Below are 24,049 nucleotides of genomic sequence, written 5' to 3'. Positions count from 1 at the left end.
CCATTCTGGGGCTGTCCTGAAGAGGCTGGGTGGCCCCCTGGAGCCCTTGTCTGACACGGTGGCCCTCAGAACTCTGACCTCCAGTGTACGTCAGGAGCAAGACACAGAACTGGGCAGTACTCACACAGCAGGTGTGGTCTCCAGTTCCACGTCACTCCATGGGCCTGTGTCTCCGACTGTCTCCTTCCAGCCCTTGGCCCGTTTTACCCCCAGGGCAACCACTTACCTGGACCCTCATTGTCAGCTCCATCTGTTGGCACCTCCTCCTCCTCCACTGGCTTGACCTCTGCAGGAGGTGCTGGTGACCAGGCTGAAGGTACCATCTGCTCCAGTGGGGCAGGGGTGCCCAACAACCCTATGGCTGCCAGCACAGTGCCCTCCAAGGTGCCCACCAACTCAGCATTTGGCAGCTCAGTGCCTTCCAAGTTGCCCACCAGCTTGAAGCCCCCTGGTGCAGTGCCCACCAATCTAGCACCATCCAGATTGCCCATCAACTCAGTGCGTTCTGGCATGGTGCCACCCAAAGTGCCTACTAGTGGGATACCTGACCACAGGATACCTGCAAGCACAGTGCCCAGTAAGGTGCCTGCCAACACAAGGCTCACCATCAGGAGCAGCAATAGACTCGTGAAGGTGAGTTCTTACCCCTCCTAGCAGTGATCCAAGCCATTCCCTCCAGCCCCTCTCAGTCTCCATTCTGACTCCAGCCTGATCCAGGGCTGATCCGGGGATCAGGATCAAAAAATCCTGCTTTTTGAGGGAATAGGGAGAACTGAGACCCAATCTCATCCAGACCTAACACCCTATTCTTTAGAATAATAATAATCAAGTGTGGATGGTTCAGGAGGGTCAGGCTTGCTAGACCACCTCTGCTGGTTATGTGCATTAACCCATTTAGAGCTCATGGCTCCCCTTTAAACTCAGCAGTGTTATTTTGCAGATGAAGAAACATTCCTATTTGCCTCAACACCTTGCTCTTCACTGCTGGGATATCTGGCTTGCCCCACCGTGACCAAGGTTTTATAAACTCTAGTCCCGGCCCATCTACTCTGACCTAGTAGCCTCCACAGTTGCCTCTGAGCCTGCTTATCTAACCCTACTGCTGCTGTCTGCCTGGCGGAACCAAGTCTATGGCCCAACCTCTGACCCTGTGGCTGCTTCATGGCCATCAAGCCCAGGCAGAAAGTCAAAGTAGAGTAGACCACACATGACCAACGGTTCCCTGGGGGTAGAAGTGAGCTCAGAAGCAGGCCAGTGAGTAGAGCTCTCAGCCCTGGAGGAAGTCTCACCACTGATGCTCCTGCAAGGCCTTAGTCCCCTCTTCCCCAACTGTCTTCCTGCACCATCAGTGAGTTGAGTCCCCAAGAGACGATTGCCTTTTGGCACTGTGGGCTGGCTACTGAGGGGTTGGGGTGTCAGTTTTTGGCCTGTCCTGGGAGTGGGGCTACCCAACCTGGCTTGTACCCTACCATCCCCAGTCCCTCTAGTTCCTCCTTTCTTTCCCAGGAGACTCCAGCATCACCAGTGCCCACAGGCACTGCCACTGGAGGCACATCACTCTGGCCAGACAGCAGCTCTGACTGCTGTGGCTCAGAGCTGGAGCTGAGCAAGCCTGGCAGGCTGGTATCTAGGATGGACAGCCAGCCGTTCTCAGTCTGCTCCGCGGATCTCGCCATCAGCCACAGTAACTCCTTGGGCATAGGGCCTGACAATGCCCCCGAGGAGAATGAGTATGTGTCGGAAGACACCATTAGGATCCATGAGAACCCCAGCACCTCCCTCCTGGGGGACAGCCCCGGGACATACACTACCCCGGAAGAGGATGAACTGAAGGAATTGCCTGTGGTCAGGACCATGCCCTGGGCTTCGTGGCTCGGGGTGGCCATGGCCGGGGCACTTCTAGTGCTCCTGGCTTCACTGTACCGGCGGCGCCTACCCCAGTGAAGCTCCTGGGTCCTTCTTGCTGTTCATCTTCTCTCTTTCCCATGGTACATCTGCCTGAGTCACAGAGCCGAGCTGTCTCACCATCCTTGACCCTTTTTTCAGGGCTGGCAGAAGCTGGGTCAGATGGGAGGCAGGGGGCCACAGGCCTAGTCCTTGGGGGCAGTATTTCTGTCCCATCTCATGCCCTTGGTGGCTCCCCCACCATCCTTGGCTTACCGGTCCCTGGGCTGCTCCTGGTGCTCCAGTCCTCACCCAGCTGGCCATCTGGTTGTTGCCCTTAATCCCTGGAGAAGGTGCTCCTGTCTAGGCCTTATCCCTCTTTACCCAAGTGCAAGGATCAGGAGGTGCCACTGGGGACCACAGTGGGTCAGAAACCTTCCCCATCCTGCCTGGTCCCTGCAACCAATAGATGGGGTAGGGGACATCGCTGTAGCCCCCAGTGGCCCAGTAGCCCCCTGCAGAGCAGTAGGGAGCTGCTACTCATTTTTAAGGACTTAGTCCCCTGTCTGTCTGGTTCCCCTCCCTACCACACAAGGATGGGAGGAGGTCCAGAGAGTCCCACGGACCCCCATGGGAAGCCTGATCATGTGCTAGACGTGAGGAGCACCTAAAGAGCCCCTCTCCAGCCTCCTCATCCCAGTCTCTGTTCTCTTCAGCTCCCTATGGGGGTTGGAGAGGGAGAACGTGCAGGACAGAGCTCAGGCCAAGGTTTGGATTTCAGCTCCACCTCTTTGTGGGCTGTGTGGCCTTGGCAGATAATCAGACTTCTCTGGTCTTGCTTACACATGTGGACAATGAGGATTGCATCTCATCCTTCACTGAATTCTCCTGAGATTGGAGCCTATGGATCTTTGTCAAGTGCGTGGTCCAAAGCAGGAGGCTGCTAAATGCTCCCCTCACCTTTCCCTGCCTAGCCAGGTAGAGATGAGGGCATGAGAGGCAGAGTGCCCAGTGGGTTTAAGTATGCACTGCTGCAGTGTAGGGTAAGTTAGGCCCTGTTCTGTCTCTTACTAACTCTGTGCTCTTGGGCAAGGAGTTAATCTCTCTATGCCTCCGTTTTCTCACCTGTATAATTGGTATGAATAGTAAAATTATATAGATATACATGTCCTAATATTGTGAGGATTAAATTAGTTTATCTGTATAAACCTTAGAATGGTTCCTGGCATTTTACTTACTGAAGTTTGCATGCATGTTGGTTTTGTCACTATTCAAATGTGGAGGGGCTGGAGCACTTAACCACACATTTAGAAGCAGACCCAGCCCCTCCTGCCTATGCCCCTTTCATATTTATCCCTTACTTTGTTCCATGCATTGGGGATTGTTGGGGAGTGAGGAGGGAGACATGTCTACTGGGGCATCTGTGCAGGGTTGGGGCTAGGGTGCCCCCTGCAGCAGCCAGATGGATTGAAGGATATCCTTGTGGGTGCTTTCCAGGCAGCCATTGCTGGACAAGGGCCAGGCACAGGAGCCTCAGGAGCTACCTTCATTTCTGGGCTCTGGAAGGGATAGGGACTAGAGCTCTAGGGAGACATAAGAGTTAGGGGGTCACTGTGGCCCACCCCCAAGCTGTCAGTCTGCAGAGTCCTGCACCCTGCTTTGGCTACTACAGTCTTTCTTTGTACTGCCCTCAGGGAGTTCAGCAACCTAATGGCTTCTACCTCTGCCTCTGAACTTATCTTCAGCCCTCTCTCCAGACTGAACCACCTGTACCCTGAAGCCAGGAATGGTCCCTAGTGAAGCTGTCTGCGACCACTATGTGTTACCTTTACTCTTAACCAGCCTTCTGGGCTCCTTCTTCCTAGGTACCTAGATCAGTGAACAATTCATGAACAGGTATTGGTTTTAATGTGTTATCCTCCCAAGATAGCTTTGGAAAAAAGTATCTCCAGAAAGCAGTTTGTAAACCCAAAGAATGCTTCTTAAATTGCAGGATTTCAAACAGAGTGACCAGCTGTTTTGGAGAGATCTGTAGATAAGGTGTGTAGGAAACCTTCAGGGACTGTCCTGGCACTTTTCAAATTATGCTGCCCAGAAGCCCTGACTTAGCCTGCATTGTGTAGCATTCCTATTTTGGCTGTTGTAACTAAAATGCCAACTTCAGGCAGGATTGGGATTGGCTGTTGGCAAGGAGAGAGCTTGGGGTAGTTGATGAGATGCGTCAGATCTTAAGAGTCCTGGGTTTGGAATATGGTTTCAGTTGCAGGAGATTGCATGTAGGAGGGAAACCCAGGCAGGTCACCGTGGCCTGGATGATGTGAAGGGAGTGAGGAAGGACCTTACCCCCGGACAGGGGTCTAGTCACCTATACTTGGAGATGGGAAAGTACCTTCACCTTGGGGTAAAAGCCGGGGTGAGGTCAGAGGGCCCTAAGCACTTAGGGCAGACTTGGCAATAGGTATCTGCATATAAATCTCTCTCCATCTTTTCTCTCCCCTGTTGAAGCATTTCCTTCAAAGCCTAAGAGTCACTACTGCTTCTCTTGCCCTGGGAAACACCTGCCAACTTCGCTTGATGACCCACTGGAAGCAGGCTAATACCACATTCTCACCTTGTTTCCTTGGTTGGACATGCTCAGATTTAGTTGATTCAGGGGAATTTCTAGTCAGAGAGCAGTATGCCCTTTACTTTTTCAGGCCTTGGGTTATTCATAGTCTACTTTATGAAACTTTTTTATTGTGGAAAACTTTTAAGGACACACAGAAGTATAGAAAATAGAATAATTACTCCTCCCTCCATATGCCCATTGTGCTATGTACTGTCGCTTCAGTCGTGTCCAACTCTTGTGACCCCATGGACTGTAGCCTGCCAGGCTCCTCTGTCCCTGGGATTTTCCAGGCAAGAATACTGGAGTGGGTTGCCATTTCCTTCTCCAGGGGATCTTCCCCACCCAGGGATCAAACCTGGGTCTCCTGCATTGCAGGTGGATTCTTTACCAACTGAGCCACCAGGGAAGCCCCCACATGCCGTGGGATAAGGCCAAAAAAAAAAAATTATGAGTCCTGTCTTGTTCATCCCTGCCTGATCCCTCGTTTTTTGTACAAGTTCTTTTTGTAAGTCAGAAAGTGAAGAGTTCAGAAAGTCAAGGGGAAGACTTAGGACAGGAGGTTTTGTAGCCAAGGCCCTCTTTTAAAATTTTTGTTCCCAAGGCATTCTCCACTTGTCTTTTTAGCCTCAGTTGGTGACATCCCTTTTGAACCAGTTCAGAGTATGGGCAGCACTGGTTCTCTGTCTTAGGAGGAGATAACCAGAGGAATTTCCTTCACTGACAAGCTCCTTGAAGGTGTTTGGCTACTGCTCCTGTCCCAGAGAGGTGGGGACCAATGGGTATGTCCAATGGCAATTTGCTCCATTGCATTAGGGGTCTCCATTAGGCTTTCACAGAGCCCTTCCATCTGGCAGAAAGTCCCATCCTTGGCCAGATTCAAACTTCACAGCATGGCTCCTGATCTTATAGGAGTCTCCTTGGGATGGAGTCATTCAGGCCTTAAGGTTCCTTGCTTCCTACCAGTGCACTATGGTAGTGTTCAGGATCCCTGGGCTAATCTATGCTGTGATAACTCATTATGGGTGAAAAGCACATGCTCCCTTGTGCTCCCCTTTCTGCCCTTTCCCTATAGCCCAGGGTCATGAAGTTCACATTTGGTGCAAGGCATGGTCACTCAGCATTCCTCACTCCTGCTGTTGCTGTTAACAACAGCAAAAATAAAAAGGGCTGCCACTTCCCCATACCTTGTTGCATGCCAGGTGCTAGGCAAAGTGCCTTACATGGATTAACTTGTTTAGTCCTCGCAATGACCCTATGAAGGGGGATATAATTGTGACCCAATTTATAGCTGATCTGCAAGACCGAGAGGGAGGAAGGGTCAGAGAGGACAGTGCAAGGGAAAACTGGCCCCTGAGCCTGAGTTGGATGTTTTCCATGCCCCTGACCCTCAGCTGATCAGGTGTCAGAACCTGGGGCCCCATTTCAGGTGAGATTTCACACATCTCTTCCTGGTGTTCCAAGAACTGCCACTTGCACTAATAGTATAATAATATTCAATATATAATTTAATATAGTCTCGGGGATTTGTGACAATATGAATATAATCATATGTGTGTCCAGACTCAATGGCCTGAGGCTGCATGAAGCGAGGCAGCAGGCACAAGCCGGTCCTCTGGAGGCCAGTTTGGTTTAATAGATGTTGTTAAAGGATTCCCGTGTGCCAGGTCGAAGGCCTAAATTGAGTAAGTCAATTGTACCCTTCAGAGGCCAGGAAGTATGGTGGAGACAAATAGGCTTTCATGTCATTTTTTTTTCCATGTATTTACAACAAATATTTATTTTGCTCCTACTGAGTGCAGAGTATGAGGATAGGCCTTGGAGACACATAGTAATAAAGCAAAAAGCCTACCTTCAGTGCCCCCTTCTATCACTTACTGTCTTCAATTTAATTGTGAGTGGCTTAAAAGCATGAGCAAGAGTGGGATAGAGGGAGAGAAAAATGTTGTTTTGATTATGTATGTATGTTAGTCACTCAGTCGTGCCCTACTCTTTGTGACCTCATGGACTGCAGCCCACAAGGATCCTCTGTCCATGAGATTTTCCAGGCCAAGGATACTGGAGTGGGTTGCCATTTCCTTCTCCAGGGGATCTTCCCAACCCAGGGATTGAACCTGGGTCTCCTGCACTGCAGGCAGATTCTTTACTGTCATGTACTATTAACAATTACAACAATGAAATCCAGGAAAACAGTAAAACTTAGAGCCTCTAGGGAACAAGAAAAATTTTAAGTATAAGTTTACAGACACCTACCAGAAAGGCTAAAATGAAAGTGTCTGACAAGATCAAGTGTTGATGAGGACCTCCCTGATAGTCCAGTGGTTAAGAATCCACCTACCAATGCAGGGCACATGGGTTCCTAGTCCAGGAAGATCCCACATGCCACAGAGCAACTAAGCCCGTGTGCCACAATTTCTGAGCCTGTGCACCTAGAGCCTGTGCTCCACAAAAGAAGCTACCAAGATAAGCCTGTGCACCTCAGTGAGCCCCTGCTCCTGACAGCTGGAGAAAGCCTGTGCAAAGGAACGAAGACCCAGCACAGCTGAAAAAATAAAAGATCACATGTTGATGGAAATACAGAGCAATTTCTTAAACTTTAGGAGGAATGTAAGTTAGTAAAACCTGTTGGAAAATTGGCAGTATCTACTAAAGCTAAACACATGTATAACTTACGACTCAGCAATTCTACCTTGGGTGTATACATGACAGAAACAAGAGCTCATGTCTACCAAGATATGTGCAAGAATTTTTCTAACTGCACTGTTCATAATAGCCTCAAACTGGAACCGATCCACAAGGCCTATCCATAGTAGAATGCATATATAAGTTGGGGTTAAGTCATACAGTAGAATATTGTTGTTGTTCATTCACTCGGTCTTTTCCGACTCTGCCACCCTAAGGACTGCTGCATGCTAGGCTCCCCTGTCTTTCACCATCTCCTGGAGCTTGCTCAAACTCATATCCATTGAGTCGGTGATGCCACCCAACCATCTTGTCCTCTCTTGTCCTCTTCTCCTCCCGCCTTCAATCTTTCCCAGCATCAGGGTCTTTTCTAATGAGTCAGTTCTTCGTATCAGGTGGCCAAGGAGCTTCAGCTTCACCATCAGTCCTTCCAATGAATATTCAGGTTTGATTTCCTTTAGGATGGACTGGTTGGATCTCCTTGCAATGCAAGGGACTCTCAAGAGTCTTCTGCAACACCACAGCTCAAAAGCATCAATTCTTCGATGCTCAGCCTTATTTATAATCCGATTCTCACATCCATACATGACTACTGGAAAAACCATAGCTTTGATGATATGGACCTTTGTCAGCAAAGTAATGTAATAGCTTTTCTTCCAAGGAGCAAGTGTCTTTTAACAATGAGTTTGAATGAAAATATTGCTACACACAGCATGGATATATCTTACAGACATGATACTGAGAAAGAAGTCAGTATACTGACTGGAATGGAATGGAATATGTGATTCTATTCCTATAAAAAATACAGAAATAAAACTGATCTATGGCATTGAAAGTTTATCTTTGTTACATTTGATTTGGGAGTCAGCTTTCATGAGTACTTTGAGTTTGAGTCCAGACTCGCTGTTAGAGATAATGGAGGTAAACCAAGGTCATCCAAGTGAGAATAAACAGAGGCTGTTCATTCTGAGCTTGCAAAAGCACCTACCATCATTTGCATTTGGCAGGGAGGGAATCAAAGACAGGCAGGGACTAGGAAAACATGGTGAGTGAAAGAAAGGGAAGGCTTCAGAAGTGCTATAACAGGAGGTTGTTTGCCTGGGACACTGGAGGTTGGCTAACTAGAAGAGAGGCATCTTATTATGATTTGTTGGTGAGCATATTTGGCTTCCTCTGGTTGGTCCTGAATTGGAAAAGAGGGAAGAGGTGGTTGTGGATTGGGAAGAAGGTGGCACACTTTATCCAAGACCTGATGATTCTGGGATGATTGCTACAGAAGTGGTCTGGCTTTCCAGGCTGATTACTGCAGAGAGTTCTATGGTCATATATGGTCTGGCCACAGTCCTTTTGTGTATTCAGTCTCTTAGAGGGAAAGAACTGCTGGAATAGGATGGGAATGGACACATACACACTTTATCCAGCTCCCCATCCCTCCCTGAGGTCAGTGGTGCTGCCTGTGAAGATAAGGCTGGAGGACTGTGCTCCAATTCATTGCTTATCTACTGCACCCACTAAAGTTGTTTTCTTTAAGGCCTAGCTTAAAGCCCAGCTCCTATTGGAAGTTTTCTTTGAATAGATCCCTCTCAGTTATTAGCCTTCCTAATTCTCGTGGCTTAATTCAGATTCTTCAGAGCAAATTCTCATCTTCCTGCCTGTGTTTTGAAAACTTACATTGAATATCTTCCTTTCACTTACTCAATGCTGTTTCTTTAAAAACAGCAACAAAACCAAAATACCCCTTCAACCCCACAGCTTTTTATTGAAGTAAAATATACATGCTGAAAAGGGTACTCAGAAAAAGAAGGGAGGCGGTGGGGGAAGCAGCCAGAAGGGTGGTGGTGGAGAGAGAAAATGGGGGGTGGGTGTTGAGAAAGATGAAGAAGGGAAGGAGCCCTGTGTTCTAGTTTTGGGTCCACAGCCAACTTCTGGCATCTCTTTCCTCCCTGGATCCATAAACTGTGAGGCTAGACCAGGTGATGGCAAATTCTCTCTCCTGCAGAGCTCAGTCCCATCAGCCCTTGAGTGTGTCCTTGGCACAGCCGGGCTGTCCTGGCTTCCCCTGTTGTGTCCCCCTTCCCCATCCCCAGGTGCCAATGCCCTACTGTCTGAATCGCTGACTTCCTAGCAATCAGATGCTGTTTCCTATTTAATCAATTTACTTGTATTTAACATCAGAAGAAAGAAAAATCCTTTCATTATCACATGCAGCCGGAAATGAGCTTCTTGCAGGAGACCTGTCCAAAGGAATCAGAAAAGAGAGAAAATGTGGTAATTATTGAAAGAATGCTTTTTTCCCTGCTTGCTGTCAGGACAATGTCTTTAGAATGATGGGCACATGTTTGCAGAAATTCAGCTATTATTACCTCTATGACTTAAGATCCTTTAACATTTTCTTTATTCAAGCCCACGGTTCTGAGGATCTACCCTGGCCAGATAGCTGCTTCAAGCGAGGCTTCTGCAGTGAATGTAAACAAAACTTTAAATCTAGGGGGCTTGTTCAGGACCCCCCCCCCATTTCCCTCCTGCCTTCACTTTCAAGAATCTCTCCTCAGGAGACAAGCACCTCTGTTCCTTACATGTGGCCCTCACCTTCTGGCCTCAGTAGACTCCTTCCTTCCCACCCAGTGCAGGCCAGGGGTGGAGGGGGTCAGTCTCTCCTCAGGATTTTCACCTTCCTTATAATCTAGTGTCTTTATTTATCTATTTATATTTAATATTGAGTCCGTAGAGTGTATTTATTAATTTTGGCTGTGCTGGGTCTTCATTGCTGCATGCAGGCTTGCTCTAGTTGTGAGTAGGGGACTACTCTTTAGTTGCAGTGAGTGGCTTCTCACTGCAGTGGCTTCTCGTTGCAGAGCATGGGCTCTAGGTGCTCGGGCTTCAGTAGCTGCAGCACAAGGGCTCAGTAGTTGTGGTGCACAGGCTTAGTTGCTCTGCAGCATGTGGCGTGTGGGATCTTCCTGGACCGACGATTACATTTTTGTGTCTGCACTGGCAGGTGGATTCTTAACCACTGGACCACCAGGGGAATCCCATAATCCAGTCTCTTTAAATCATCTTCTAATTACACAGGTAATACATGAATATGTGCTCACAGTAAAAAGTTTAAATTCCAGAGATTTCCCTGGTAGCCTCATGGATCCCAGCTTTTCATGGCCATGGTCTAGTTTCAATCTCTGGTTAGGGAACTAAGATCCCATAAGCTGCACGACATGGCCAAAAAATAAATAAATAAAAAAAATTCCACAGCTAGAGAAAGAGAAAGACTAATACCACATGATATCACTTATACGTGGAATCTAAAATAAAATTTATGTATGAAATAGTAGATGCAAACTGTTACATGTAGAATGGATAAACAACCAGGTCCTACTGTATAGCACAGAGAACTATATTCAATATCTTGGGATAAACCATGATGGAAAAGAATACAAAAAAGAATGTATATATGTGTATAAGTGAGTCACTTTGCTGTACAGAAGAAATGAACACATTGTAAATCAACTATATTTCAATTTAAAAACGTGAGATAAAAAATTCCAAATTATACTGAGTTATATAGGCCAGAGTTTCTCAAACTTCATTAGAGATACAGATCCTTTGGGGATCTTCTTAAAAGCAAGTGCTGACTCATTGAGTCACTGCATTTCTAAGAAGACTTTTGTGACTTAGGACAAAAGAGCAACAATTGATAATGTCCTTCAATCCCTTGCAATTCTGTTTCATTTTTAAGGGGATTGATAGACATCACTCCTGGCCTCTCTCTTGTACTTCTGTGCTATTTGGTAGCCCTGACTTAATCCTATCTTTGGCCTGGGGCTGCAGATGTTCTCTGAAGTCCTTTTCATAGCAGTTGGGGTGCAGGGCCTTTTGGCCTCTGGCCTTTTCTACAGCTCCCTGTAGTGCTCCACAAACTATTGTTACCAAACTTAATGAGTCTTTGTTGAGTTGAATTTAGCTCATGCAACAATCAAAACAATTTGGTCATTGTTTCAGTTGGTTGAGGGCCCTCTGATTCTGGATTTTTCTCCACCATGTGTAGGATAAGCCACCAAATCACTAATGAAATGGAGAAGAGGGCAAAGCCAGAGGCCCCCACACACAATGCTACTCAAGACCATTGGTCAACTGACCTCATCATTTATTGATTAAGCAACACTCTACTTTGCCTACTCATCTAAAAGCTAAGTATACATAACACAACTGCTATGGAGGTGTACTCATTAACTAATGCTGCAAGAGAAATTATTCCAAAACTTTATAGCTTAAAACAACACATTTAGTATCTCAGATTCTGTGGGTTAAGATTTCAGGTGCAGGTTTGATGGGTCCTCTGGCTCAGGGTCTCTTACAAGGCTGCAGTCAAGGTGCTGGCCAGAGCTGCAGCTATCTCAAGGCTCAGTTTGGGGAGGATCACTTTCAAGCTTACTCATGTAGTTGTTGCAGGGTTTAGTTCCTCATTGAATTGTTGCTCTGAGGGCTGCACTTCTTTTTTGGCTGTTGACCAGAGGTGGTGCTCAGTCCCTTACCACATGGGTTGATCCATTATTATTGTTCAGTCTCTCAGTCATGTCCGACTCTGTGCAACTCCATGGACTGCAGCCCGCCAGGCTTCCCTGTCCTTCATCATCTCCTGGAGCTTGCTCAAACTCATGTCCATTGAGTTGGTGATGCCATCAACCATCTTATCCTCTGTCATCCCCTTCTCCTGTCTTCAATCTTTCCCAGCATAGGGTCTTTTCTAATGAGTCAGCTCTTCCTGTCAGGAAACCAAAGTATTGGAACTTCAGCTTCAGCATCAGTCCTTCCAATGAATATTCAGGACTGATTTCCATGAGGATTGACTGGTTTGATCTCCTTGCAGTCCAAGGGAAGAGTCTTCTCCAACACCACAGTTCAAAAGCATCAATTCTTTGGCGCTCAGCTTTCTTTATGGTCCAATTCTCACATCCTTGCTGCTACTGCTAAGTCACTTCAGTCGTGTCCGACTCTGTGCGACCCCATAGACGGCAGCCACCAGGCTCCCCATCCCTGGGATTCTCCGGGCAAGAACGCTGGAGTGGGTTGCCATTTCCTTCTCCAATGCATGAAAGTGAAGTCACTTAGTCCTGTCCGACTCTTAGCGACCCCATGGACTGCAGCCTACCAGGCTCCTCCATCCATGGGATTTTCCAGGCAAGAGTACTGGAGTGGGGTGCCATTTGACTATATAGACCTTTGTCCACAAAATAATGTCTCTGCTTTTTAATATGCTGTCTAGGTTTGCTTCCAAGAAGCAAGCATCTTTTAATTTCATGGCTGCAGTCACCATCTGCAGTGATTTTGGAGCCCAAGAAAATAAAGTCTGTCACTATTTCCCCATCTATTTGCCATGAAGTGATGGGACTGGATGCCATGATCTTAGTTTTCTGAATGTTGAATTTTAAGCCATCTTTTTCACTCTCCTCTTTCACTTTCATCAAGAGCCTCTTTAGTTCCTCTTCACTTTCTGCTATGAGGGTGGTGTCATCTGGATTTCTAAGGTTATTGATATTTCTCCCAGCAGTCTTGATTCCAGCTTGTGCTTCATCCAGCCTAGCATTTTGCATGATGTACTCTGCATATGTTAAATAAGCAGGGTGACAATATACAGCCTTGGTGTACTCCTTTCCCAATTTTGAACCAGTCTGTTGTTCCATGTCTCTGTTGTTCCATGTCTAGTTCTAACTGTTGCTTCTTGACCTGCATACAGGTTTTGCAGGAAGCAGGTAAGGTGGTCCAGTATTCCCATCTCTTTAAGCATTTTCCAGTTTGTTGTGATCCATACAGTCAAAGGCTTTAGCGTAGTCAGTGAAGCAGAAGTAGATGTTTTTCTGGCATTCTCTTGCTTTTTCTGTGATCCAACAGATGTTGGTGATTTGACCTCTGATTCCTCTACCTTTCTAAATGCAACTTGTACATCTGAAAGTTCTTGGTTCATGTACTTTTGAAGCCTGGCTTGGAGAATTTTGAGCATTACTTTGCTAGCATGTGAGATGAGTACAATTACGCAGTAGTTTGAACATTCTTTGCCATTGTCCTTCTTTGGGATTGGAATGAAATCTGACCTTTACCAGTCCTGTGGCCACTGCTGAGTTTTCCAAATTTTCTGGCATATTGAGTGCAGCACTTTAACAGCATTATCTTTTAGGATTTGAAGTAGCTTGGCTGGAATTCCATCCCCTCCACTAGCTTTGTTTGTAGTGATGCTTCCTAAGGCCCACTTGACTTCGCACTCCAAGATGTCTGGCTCTAGGTGAGTGATCACACCATCGTGGTTATCTGGGTCATGAAGATCTTTTTTGTATAGTTCTTCTGTGTATTCTTGCCACCTCTTCTTAATATCTTCTGCTTCTGTTATATGCTATAGGGTGGCATGTAACATGGGAGCTTGCTTCATTAGAGCAAGTAAGAAGAAATTTAAATCTCTAAAAATAGAATCAAAATGGAAAAAAAAATGGACTCAGTTATATATTGAGTTGTTGGCTGAACTACACAGAAAGAAATTATTTCAAATGGCTTTAAACCACAATTTGCTTTTTCATTCCTAGTAGAAGGCATTCTAAGGACAGAAAGGACTGCATAAAAATCTTAAACAGTATTTAGTAATTATATTATTGATAATATTGATATTTTTACTCTGAAACTATTATCTATATATTTAAAGATAAAGCAAATAAGTAGTGAATGTTAAGTCCTTTGATTTTCAGGTTAAAATAAAAGAAATTAAATAAAAACTCTGTAACCTCAAAAATGAATGCAAATTAGTATAAATCCATGATATATTTTTTTCTTTAAAATTTTCTAGCTCTATCCATCAAGATGGCCTAGAAAAAATGAACAGCCCGGTAGCAATGCTCACTCTGAGTGTCCAAATTGTAGCTTTTAAATACCATGTTCCATTGAAAGGAACAATTACTCCTTGAAGAAATGGCTGATTCAAGATTTGGACTAAAAATTTAGAGTTGAGATTGGAACTTCTTGTTATACAAGGCAGCTGTTTAAGACTACTAGAGTCACTTTTTTTGTTTGCTTTTTAAGTTTTTAAAATTAATTAAAAAATTTTTGGTCATGTCCTATGGCATGTGGGATCCTAGTTCCCTGACCCAGGGTCAAATCCATGACCCCTGCAAAGGAAGCATGGAGCCCCAGCCACTGAACTACCAGGGAAGTGTCTAGAGTCATGTTTAAATGACCAAGGAGTCAATCTAAAGGGCAAATATGGAACAATTTGAACTCAAAAGGGAGAGTGACTCTAATGTATTGAAATTAATTGAATACATTTTTAAAAGGCTTAAGTTTAATACTTAACAGTACTTAAAATAATTCATTGGTCACCTGTAGAAGATGCTAGATAATGAATTCATTCCAAAATACCATGTTCATGGTCAATAAAAGGAAAGAATCAATCCTGCATTTTCCATATAAGTTGTACTTCAGGATACCATAGAGTTGATGAGGGAAGTTTCTTGTTTATTAGATAATTCCAGTTAATCAAAGGCAGAAGAGACAACAGAATTAAAATATCACAATTTTGTAGCCCTTAATCAAATAACATATATCACCATTAGGCAGTATCACCAACAGGTAATAGGTAAATAGCTTTCCAGTAGGTGGAAAGCTGGGATGGAGAACTTTATAATGGATGGACCAGTCTGATGATCCCTGAACCAAATCAAAAAAAGATCATAGGGGCTTCTCTGGTGGTCTAGTGGCTAAGATTCCATGCTCCTAATGCAGAGAGCATGGGTTCAGTCCCTGGTCAGAGAACTAGATCCCTCATGCCCTAACTAAGACCCAGTGCAGCCAAAAAATTAAACATTTAGTATATGTGATACAGAAGCAAGCAGTAAACAAATATATTTTAAAAAAGAGATAGTGATGCAAAGTAGTTGATGTTATGAACTAGAATTTTTCTGTTCTCCTGATGAGATGAATAAGAAGTAAATAGCTCCACCTGTGAGGAATTATTTTAAAGAAAGCAAACCTAAATCTAATCAAACCTCTAGCTCTATCAGATTATAAGAACTATAGGGGAGAGAAGAACAAGTTAAATTACAAAAATTCAGTCATAAAGATCCTGTATGTGGAAGCTCTTCAAACAAACAACCTGGTTTCTTCAATAAATAAAATGCAAAGGAAAAATAGAGGGAAAACCTATAGGTTAAAAAAGATTAAGAGACAAAACAATCAAATGCAATATGTTGACCTTATTTGGAAACTAATTTGAGCAAAACAATTGTTTAAATAAAGACTGACAATAATGTAAGTTTAAACACTGACTGTAGTTAATGATACTGTAAAAATTAATTTTTTGTGTTATAATGTGCTCTGTGAAAGTGTTAAAAAAAACAGTCTTTATCCTTTAAGAGTATCTATAAGAGTACTTATGATGAAGGAATTCTGTGGCAGTTTTAGGTTAGGACCCAGTGCTTTGGGGCCCAGGTTTGATCCCTAATTGGGACCTAAGATCTCATAAGCTGCAACTTGCAGCCAAAAAGAAAATAGAGTATTTATGATAAAGTGATGTGTCTTGGATTTACTTCAAAATAATCCACGCAGGCATAGAAGGGGTGAGGGCAAAGGTGAAACAAGAAAGACTATGAATTGAATACTGTTGAAGTTGCATGATAGGAAGTAAGTGTTCATGATGTCTGACTTTTGTACAGTTTTGATGTTTTCCAGAATAAAATCTTAAGTGTTAATCGCTCAGTCGTGTCTGACTCTTTGTGACCCCATAGACTGTAGCCCACTAGGTTACTCTGTCCATGAAATTCTTCAGGCAAGAATATTGGAGTGGGCAGCCATTCCCTTCTCTATGGGATAGTCTAAACCTAGGAATCGAACCCGGGTCTCGGGCATTAGCAGGTGGACTCTTTAATGTCTGAATACCAGGAACCCACATTTTTCTTGTGTCCTGATAACATGACTTCCCAAATCAATTTGCTGAAACCAGAGAGCCATGTTCCCCACGTCATTTATCGTGGAGTAGAAGGATGTGTGCTTATCTCCTGTGAGAACACCAAAATTGCAGCTAGCTGCTGAACAACCATCCACAGGAGGATGTTGGAACCCACCACAAAAAGATACCACACATCCAGGGACAAAGGAGAAGCCACAAGATGGTAGGAGGGGTGCAATCACAATAAAATCAGATACCAAACCTGCTGAGTGGGCAACTCACAAACTGGAGAACAAGGATAGCAAAGTAGTTCTCCCATTGTTGTGAGGGTTCTAGGGCCCACATCAGACTTCCCAACCTGGGGATCCAGCAAAGGGACTGGAAATCCCCAAGGAATCTGAAGCACAGCAGGATTTGATTATAGAGCTTCCACAGGACTGGGGGAAACAGAGATTCTTGGCAGGCACAAACAAAACCTTGTGTGCACCAGGACCCAGGGGAAAGGAGCACTGACCCCACAAGAGAATGAGCCATACCTACTTGCGAGTCTTTGAGGATCTCCTGTGGAGGGAGAAAAAGTTGATGCTATTAAAGTGCTGAACTCAGTATGCCAGCAAATTTGGAAAACGCAGCAGTGGCCACAGGGCTGAAAAAGGTCAGTTTTCATTCCAGTCCCAAAGAAAGGCAATGCCAAAGAATGTTCAAACTACTGCATAATTGTACTCATTTCACACACTAGCAAAGTAATGTTCAAAATTCTCCAAGCCAGGCTTCAACAGTATGTGAACCATGAACTTCCAAATGTTGAAGCTGGATTTAGAAAAAGCAGAGGAACCAGAGATCAAATTGCCAACATCCACTGGATCATCAAAAAAGCAAGAGAGTTCCAGAAAAACATCTATTTCTGCTTTATTGACTATGCCAAAACCTTTGACTTTGTGGATCACAACAAACTGTGGAAAGTTCTTCAAGAGATGGGAATACCAGACCACCTTACCTGCCTCCTGAGAAATCTGTATGCAGGTCAAGAAGCAACAGTTAGAACTGGACATGGAACAACAGACTGGTTCAAAACTGGGAAAGGAGTATGTCAAGGCTGTATATTGTCAGCCTGATTATTTAACTTATATGCAGAGTACATCATGGGAAATGCTGGACTGGCTGAAGCACAAGCTGGAATCAGATTGCTGGGAAAAATATCAATAACCTCAGACATACAGATGACACCAGCCTTATGGCAGAAAGCGAAGAGGAACTAAAGAGGCTCTTGATGAAAGTGAAAGAGGAGAGTGAAAAAGTTGGCTTAAAACTCAACATTCAGAAAACTAAGAACATGGCATCTGGTCCCATGACTTCATGGCAAATAGATGGGAAAACAATGGAAACAGTGACAGACTTTATTTTCTTGGGCTCCAAAATCATTGCAGATGGTTACTGCAGCCATGAATTAAAAGACGTTTGCTCCTTGGAAGAAAAGCTATGACCAACCTAGACAGTATATTAAAAAAGAGTCATAACTTTGCCAACAGAGGTCCATCTTGTCAAAGTTATGGTTTTTCCAATAGTCATGTATAGATGTGAGAGTTGGACTATAAAGAAAGCTGAGTGCCAAAGAATTGATGCTTTTGAACTGTAGTGTTGGAGAAGACTCTTGAGAGTCCCTTGGACTGCAAGGAGATCAAACAAGTCAATCCTCAAGGAAATCAGTCTTGAATATTCATTGGAAGGACTCATGCTGAAGCTGAAACTCCAATACTTTGGCCACCTGATGTGAAGAACTGACTCATTGGAAAAGACCCTCATGCTGGGAAAGACTGAAAGCACAGGAGAAGGGCATGACAGAGGATGAGATGGTTGGATGGCATCACTGACTTGATGGACATGAGTTTGAGCAAACTCTGGGAGCTGGTGATGGACAGGGAAGCCTGGCGTGCTGCAGTCCATGGGGTCACAAGGAGTCAGACACAACTTAGTTACTGAGCTGAACTGAACTATGGAGGGAGGATCAAAAGTGGCCTGCAGGAAGGACAGGGGCTCTGGCAGCAGCAGTCCTGGCAGGCATGTGTTGGCTTAAGTCCTTTTTGGAGGTCAACAGTAGCCCTACCACAGAGCCTGTAGACTCCAGGACTGGGTTGCCTCAGGCCAAACAACTAACATGGAGGGAGCACAGCCCCACCCACTCAGCAGACAACTGAATTAGAGATTTACTGAGCATGGCCCTGCCCACCAGAGAAAGACCCAGTTTTCCCCACAACCAGTCCCCCATGATCAGGAAGCTTGTACAAGCCTCTTATCCTCATCCATCAGAGTGCAGACAGAAGAAGCAAGAACAATAATCCTACAGTCTCCAGAACAAAAACCACAATCACAGAATGTTAACCGAAATGATCACATGGATCACAGCCTTGTGTGACTCAATGAGCTCTGAGCCATGCTGTGCAGGGCCATCCAAGACGGGTGGGTCATGGTGGAGAGTTCTGGCAAAATGTGGTTCCACTGGGGAAGGGAATGGCAAACCATTTCAGTGTTCATGCCTCGAGAACCCCATGAACAGTATGAAAAGGCAAAAAGATGACACCAGAAGATGAGTCACCCAAGCTGGTAGGTGTCCAATTTGGTACTGGGGAAGAGTGGAGAAATAGCTTGAGAATGATGTGTCTGTTGGTGAAAGTAAAGCCTAATGCTGTAAAGAACAATATTGCATAGGAACCTGGAATGTTAGTTCTATGAATCAAGTTAAATAGGATTTGGTCAAGCAGAAGATAGCAGGAGTAAACATTGATATTTTAGGAATCAGTGAACTGATGGACTGCAAAATGGACTGGAATGAGCAGATTTAATTCAGATAACCATTATATCTACTGTTGTGGGCAACAATCCCTTATAATAAACGGAGTAGCCCTGATAGTAAAAACAAAAAAGAGTCTGAATGTAGTACTTGGGTGCAATCTCAAAAACAATAGAATGATCTTGGTTCGTTTCCAAGGCAAACCATTCAAATTCATAGTTGTCGAAGTCTTTGCCCCAACAACTAATGGTGAGGAAGCTGATGTTGAACGGTTCTATGAAGACCTACAAGACCTTCTAGAACACACAGACAGACAGACAGACACACACATATCCTTTTCATCATAGGGCACTGGAATGCAAAAGTGGGAATTCAAGAGATCCTTGGAGTATCAGGCAACTTTGCCCTTGGAATACAAAATGAAGTAGGGCAAAGGCTAACAGAGTTTTGCCAAGAGAATGCACTGGTCATAGGAAACAGCCTCTTCCAACAACACAAGAGATGACTCTACACATGGACCCAGGTGGTCAATACCAAAATTAGATTGATTTTATTCTTTGCAGCCAAAGATGGAGATACTCTATGCAGTCAGCAAAAACAAGACCTGGAGTTGACTGTGGCTCAGATCATGAGCTCCTTATTGCAAAATTTGGACTTAAATTGAAGAAAGTAGGGAAAGCCACTAGACCATTCAGGTATGACCTAAATCAAATCCCTTATGATTATACAGTGGAGGTGACAATAGACTCAAGGGACTAGATCTGGTAAACAGAGTACCTGAAGAACTATGGATGGAAGTTCGTAACACAGTACAGGAGGTGGTGACCAAAACCATTGCAAAGAAAAAGAAATGCAAGAAGGCAAAGTGGTTGTCTGCGGAGGCCTTACAAATAGCTGAGAAAAGAAGAGAAGCAAAAGGCAAGGGAGAAAGGGAAAGATATACCCAACTGAATACAGAGTTCCAGAGAATAGCAAGGAGAGATAAGAAAGCCTTCTTAAGTGAACAATGCAAAGAAATAGAGGAAAACAATAGAATGGGAAAGATTAGAGATATCTTCAAGAAAGTTAGAGATACCAAGGGAACATTTCATGCAAAGATGGGCACAATAAAGGACAGAAATGGTATGGACCTAGCAGAAGCAGAAGATGTTAAGAAGAGGTGGCAAGAATACACAGAAGAACTATATAAATAAGGTCTTAATGACCCAGATAACCATGATGATGTGGTCACTCACCTAGAGCTAGACATCCTGGAGTGCGAAGTCAAGTGGGCCTTAGGAAGCATTACTACAAACAAAGCTAATAGAGGTGATGAAATTCCAGTTGAACTATTTAAAATTTAAAAGATGGTGCTCTTAAAGTGCTGCACTCAATATGTCAGCAAATTTGGAAAATTCGGCAGTGGCCACAGGACTGGAAAAGGTCAGATTTCATTTCAATCCCAAAGAAAGGCAATGCCAAAGAATTTTCAAACTACTGTACAATTGCTCTCGTTTCACATGCTAGCAAGTTAATCCTCAAAATCTTTCAAACTAGGCTTCAACAGTATATGAACCAAAAACTTGCAGATATACAAGCTGGATTTAGTAAAGGCAGAGGAAACAGATCAAATTGCCAACATCTTTTGGATCACAGAAGAAGAAAGGGAATTCCCCCCAAAAATCTACTTCTGCTTCATTAACTATACTATAGCCTTTAACTGTGTGGGTCACAACTGTGGAAATTTCTTAAAGAGATGGGAATACCAGACTACCTTACTTGCCTCCTGAGAAAGTGTATGCAGGTCAAGAAACAACAGTTAGAACCAGACGTGGAATGATGGACTGGTTCAAAACTGGGAAAGGAGTACATCAAGGCTGTATATTGTCACCCTGCTTATTTAACTTATATGCTGAGTACATCATGTGAAATGCTGGGCTGGATGAATCAGAAGCTGGAATTGAGGTTGCAGGGAGAAATATCAACAACCTCAGATATGTAGATGATACTGCTCTATTGTCAGAAAGTGAAGAGAAACTAAAGACCCTCTTGATAAGGGTGAAAGAGGAGGGTGAAAAATATGGCTTAAAACTCACCATTCTAAAAACTAAGATCATGTCATCAGTCCCATCACTTCATGGCAAATAGATGGGGAAAAAGTTAAATAGTGAAATTTTATATTCTTGGGCTCCAAAATCACTGTGGACGGTGACTGAAACCATGAAATCAAAAGACTCTTGCTCCTTTGAAGAAAAGCTATGACAAACCTAGACAGCGTATAAAAAGCAGACCTTTGTAGGACCTTTGCCTACAAATGTCCATAAAAATCAAAGCAATAGTTTTTCCAGTAGTCATGTATGGATATGAGAGTTCCACCATAAAGAAGGCTGAGCACCAAAGAATGCTTTTTTGATCCTTTTGAATTGTGGTGCTGAAAATGACTCTTGATAGTCCCTTGGACTGCATGAAGGTCAAACTAGTCAATCCTAAAAGAAATCAACCTTAAATATTCATTGGAAGGATTGATGCTGAAGCTGAAGCTCCAATACTTTGGCTATCTGATGTGAAGAGCTGACTCATTTGAACAGACCTTGATGCTGGGAAAGATGAGGGCAGGAGGAGAAGGGTGGACATACATGAGATGGTTGGATAGCATCATCAAGTTAGTAGTTGTGAATTTGAGCACACTGTGAGACAGTGAAGGACAGGGAAGCCTGGTGTGCTGCAGTTCATAGAATCGCAAAGAGATGGACATGACAGTGACTGAAGAACAACAACCAAATAGTAACTGTACAACAAAGGAATATTTGTTAATACTTGTTAAATAGCTGATATTTGTTAAGCACTTACTCTGTTGTAGAAAAAATGCTAACTACTCAATGTATATTATTTAATCATCCCCAAAGCCCATTTTAAGTTTTTATCTTTCTATAACACAGACTATATATGTGTTTATATATATTTTTTCAGTTAAAATATTGTAGGAATCACTCCATAGCATAAAAAAATTTTATAAATTCCTTTTGATGGCTGTATAGCTTTCCATTATTTAGACCTGTCATAGTTTATTCAAATAAGTTTAGCTAGGTTAAGCAGCTTAACCTAAATCACTCAGTTGGTGCAGCCAAGATTACAAAAGTTTTTGTTGACTCTTAAATATACATTTGAAACTACTCTGTCTCAAACTTTAATACATGTATTAATCACCTGAGGCTCTGGCTAAAAAAAGTAGATAAAGAGGGTCTAGGGGTGTGGCCTCAGAGTATTCATTTCTTACAAATTATTAATTATGCCAAAGAAAGTCAGCCTAGTATGCTGGCTATCAATCTTGACTGCACATTGGAATCACCTATGCTATGCTAAGTCCCTTCAGTCGTGTCCGACTCTGTGCGACCCCACAGACGGCAGCCCACCAGGCTCCCCCATCCCTGGGATTCTCCAGGCAAGAACACTGGAGTGGGTTGCCATTTCCTTCTCCAATGCATGAAAGTGAAAAGTGAAAGTGAAGTCGCTCAGTCGTGTCTGACTTCTAGCGACCCCATGGACTGCAGCCCACCAGGCTCCTCCATCCATGGGATTTTCCAGGCAAGTGTACTGGAGTAGGGTGCCATTGCCTTCTCTGTGGAATCACCTGGGGAGTATTAAACATTACTGATGCCTGGGTCCCACCTCTAGAGGTGCCAACTTTATTTGTCTGGGATATAGCCTGGCTATCTTTTTTTCCCCAAAGCTCCCCAGGTGATTCCTGGGTGCAGCCTGGGCTACTCACTACTGCCCCAGAAGTTGGATTGTTCTGAGGGATTCTTCTGCTATCATTAACTTGCTCCTTATCAAGCTGGCTTCTGCTCAGGAGTTGATTGGCATCAGAAGAATTCTAACTGAGAGTAGTCTGATGTCATATTATAGCCCTGCTCCAATCATCTTATCTGAAGTTAGTTCTGCTTTTATATTTTTGGCCCACTGTGTGCTAACCATGTATCTTTTGGGCTGGGAGAGGGTATACAAAGATGATAAAGCCACAGCTCTTTCTCTCAAAAGTGTTTGTGAACCAGCTGTTTTGCTCCTTGAGGTAAGCCCTAGAAAGAGTAAGAAGAATAGAGAGTATTGAGTTTATGAGCCCAAAGCACCACACCCCTTTCTAATATTTTTCTAGGAGACTGAGACAGGAGTCCGATAGTGTTCAAAATACCATCCTTCTAAACTTCTGAAGCTGGTTGAAGAGTATGGTTTTAGGTCTATGGCTTGTGCTCAAGCCTTGATTTTGACAGTCTTGTCCATCTGTTCACAGTGTTCTGTATACTTCAGGCCTCCCCCTCATCCCCACAGGGGTAACTTCTTACCAGGTGCTAGGTAGCAGAGCAGAAAGCACACACCCCACAAGCCCCTGACACCGACAGGGGAGGGAGTTAGGGCCCAGCCAAGACTCCTGAGAGTCCCTTGGACTGCAAGGAGATCCAACCAGTCCATTCTGAAGGAGATCAGCCCTGGGATTTCTTTGGAAGGAATGATGCTAAAGCTGAAACTCCAGTACTTTGGCCAGCTCATGCGAAGAGTTGACTCATTGGAAAAGACTCTGATGCTGGGAGGGATTCCGACAGAGGATGAGATGGCTGGATGGCATTACTGACTCAATGGACATGAGTCTGGGTGAACTCCGGGAGTTGGTGATGGACAGGGAGGCCTGGCGTGCTGCGATTCATGGGGTCGCAAAGAGTTGGACACGACTGAGCAACTGAACTGAACTGAAGCCTGCCCAGTTCCTTCTTTCAAATTTATCAGTGAGATGATACACTCCTCCTTCTATGGGGAGAGAAGCATCCTTATCTTGTACCACATGGGTAGCTGCCGTCTCTGGCCGTGCTCAGGGCCGGCCCCAGTGCCATGGATAGTTGTGCACATGATTGGAGCTTACTGGCTCATGGAGTCTGTCAGGTTTATTTGTTAACTTCCCAGAACCTCAGCTGCTCTGACTTTTGTGGTCTTCAGGAAAGGTACGTCACTATGCGTGCTTCATCCTTGAGTATTGATAGGTGTTTTTGGAAGAGTTTTGTTTTTGCTTTGTTTTGTTTTACAAATCATTTAATTCCTTTGGGGTTTATAGTTAAGGCCTCATTCACTTGGAGACCTTTGATTTCAAATTCAAGATATTTCAGGCAGGGGCCAATCTGATTTTTCTTCTGCTCAGATAGTC

General features: G+C 44.2%; 1 protein-coding gene across 3 annotated transcripts in view; it reads left to right on the top strand.

Annotated features, from left to right (window-relative positions):
- MAVS (mitochondrial antiviral signaling protein) overlaps positions 1 to 6,340 on the top strand; it is a 14,811-nt gene extending 8,471 nt beyond the window's left edge. The window contains exons 7-8 of one of the 3 annotated variants that reach the window (XM_010836471.1): positions 435 to 633; positions 1,507 to 6,340. In XM_010836471.1, the coding sequence (XP_010834773.1) occupies positions 435 to 633; positions 1,507 to 1,944 (637 nt within the window). In that variant the 3' untranslated portion in view covers positions 1,945 to 6,340. The remainder of the gene's footprint in view (positions 1 to 434; positions 634 to 1,506) is intronic. The other 2 variants (XM_010836472.1, XM_010836470.1) reach the window with 2 other exon arrangements.
- The last annotated feature ends 17,709 nt before the right edge of the window (positions 6,341 to 24,049 follow it).

Source organism: Bison bison, unplaced genomic scaffold, assembly GCF_000754665.1.
Source record: "Bison bison bison isolate TAMUID 2011002044 unplaced genomic scaffold, Bison_UMD1.0 scf7180017864063, whole genome shotgun sequence".
Classification (NCBI taxonomy): Eukaryota; Metazoa; Chordata; class Mammalia; order Artiodactyla; family Bovidae; genus Bison; species Bison bison.
The sequence above is the reverse complement of the archived record's forward strand: the minus strand, read 5'-3'. Positions and strand labels throughout refer to the sequence as shown.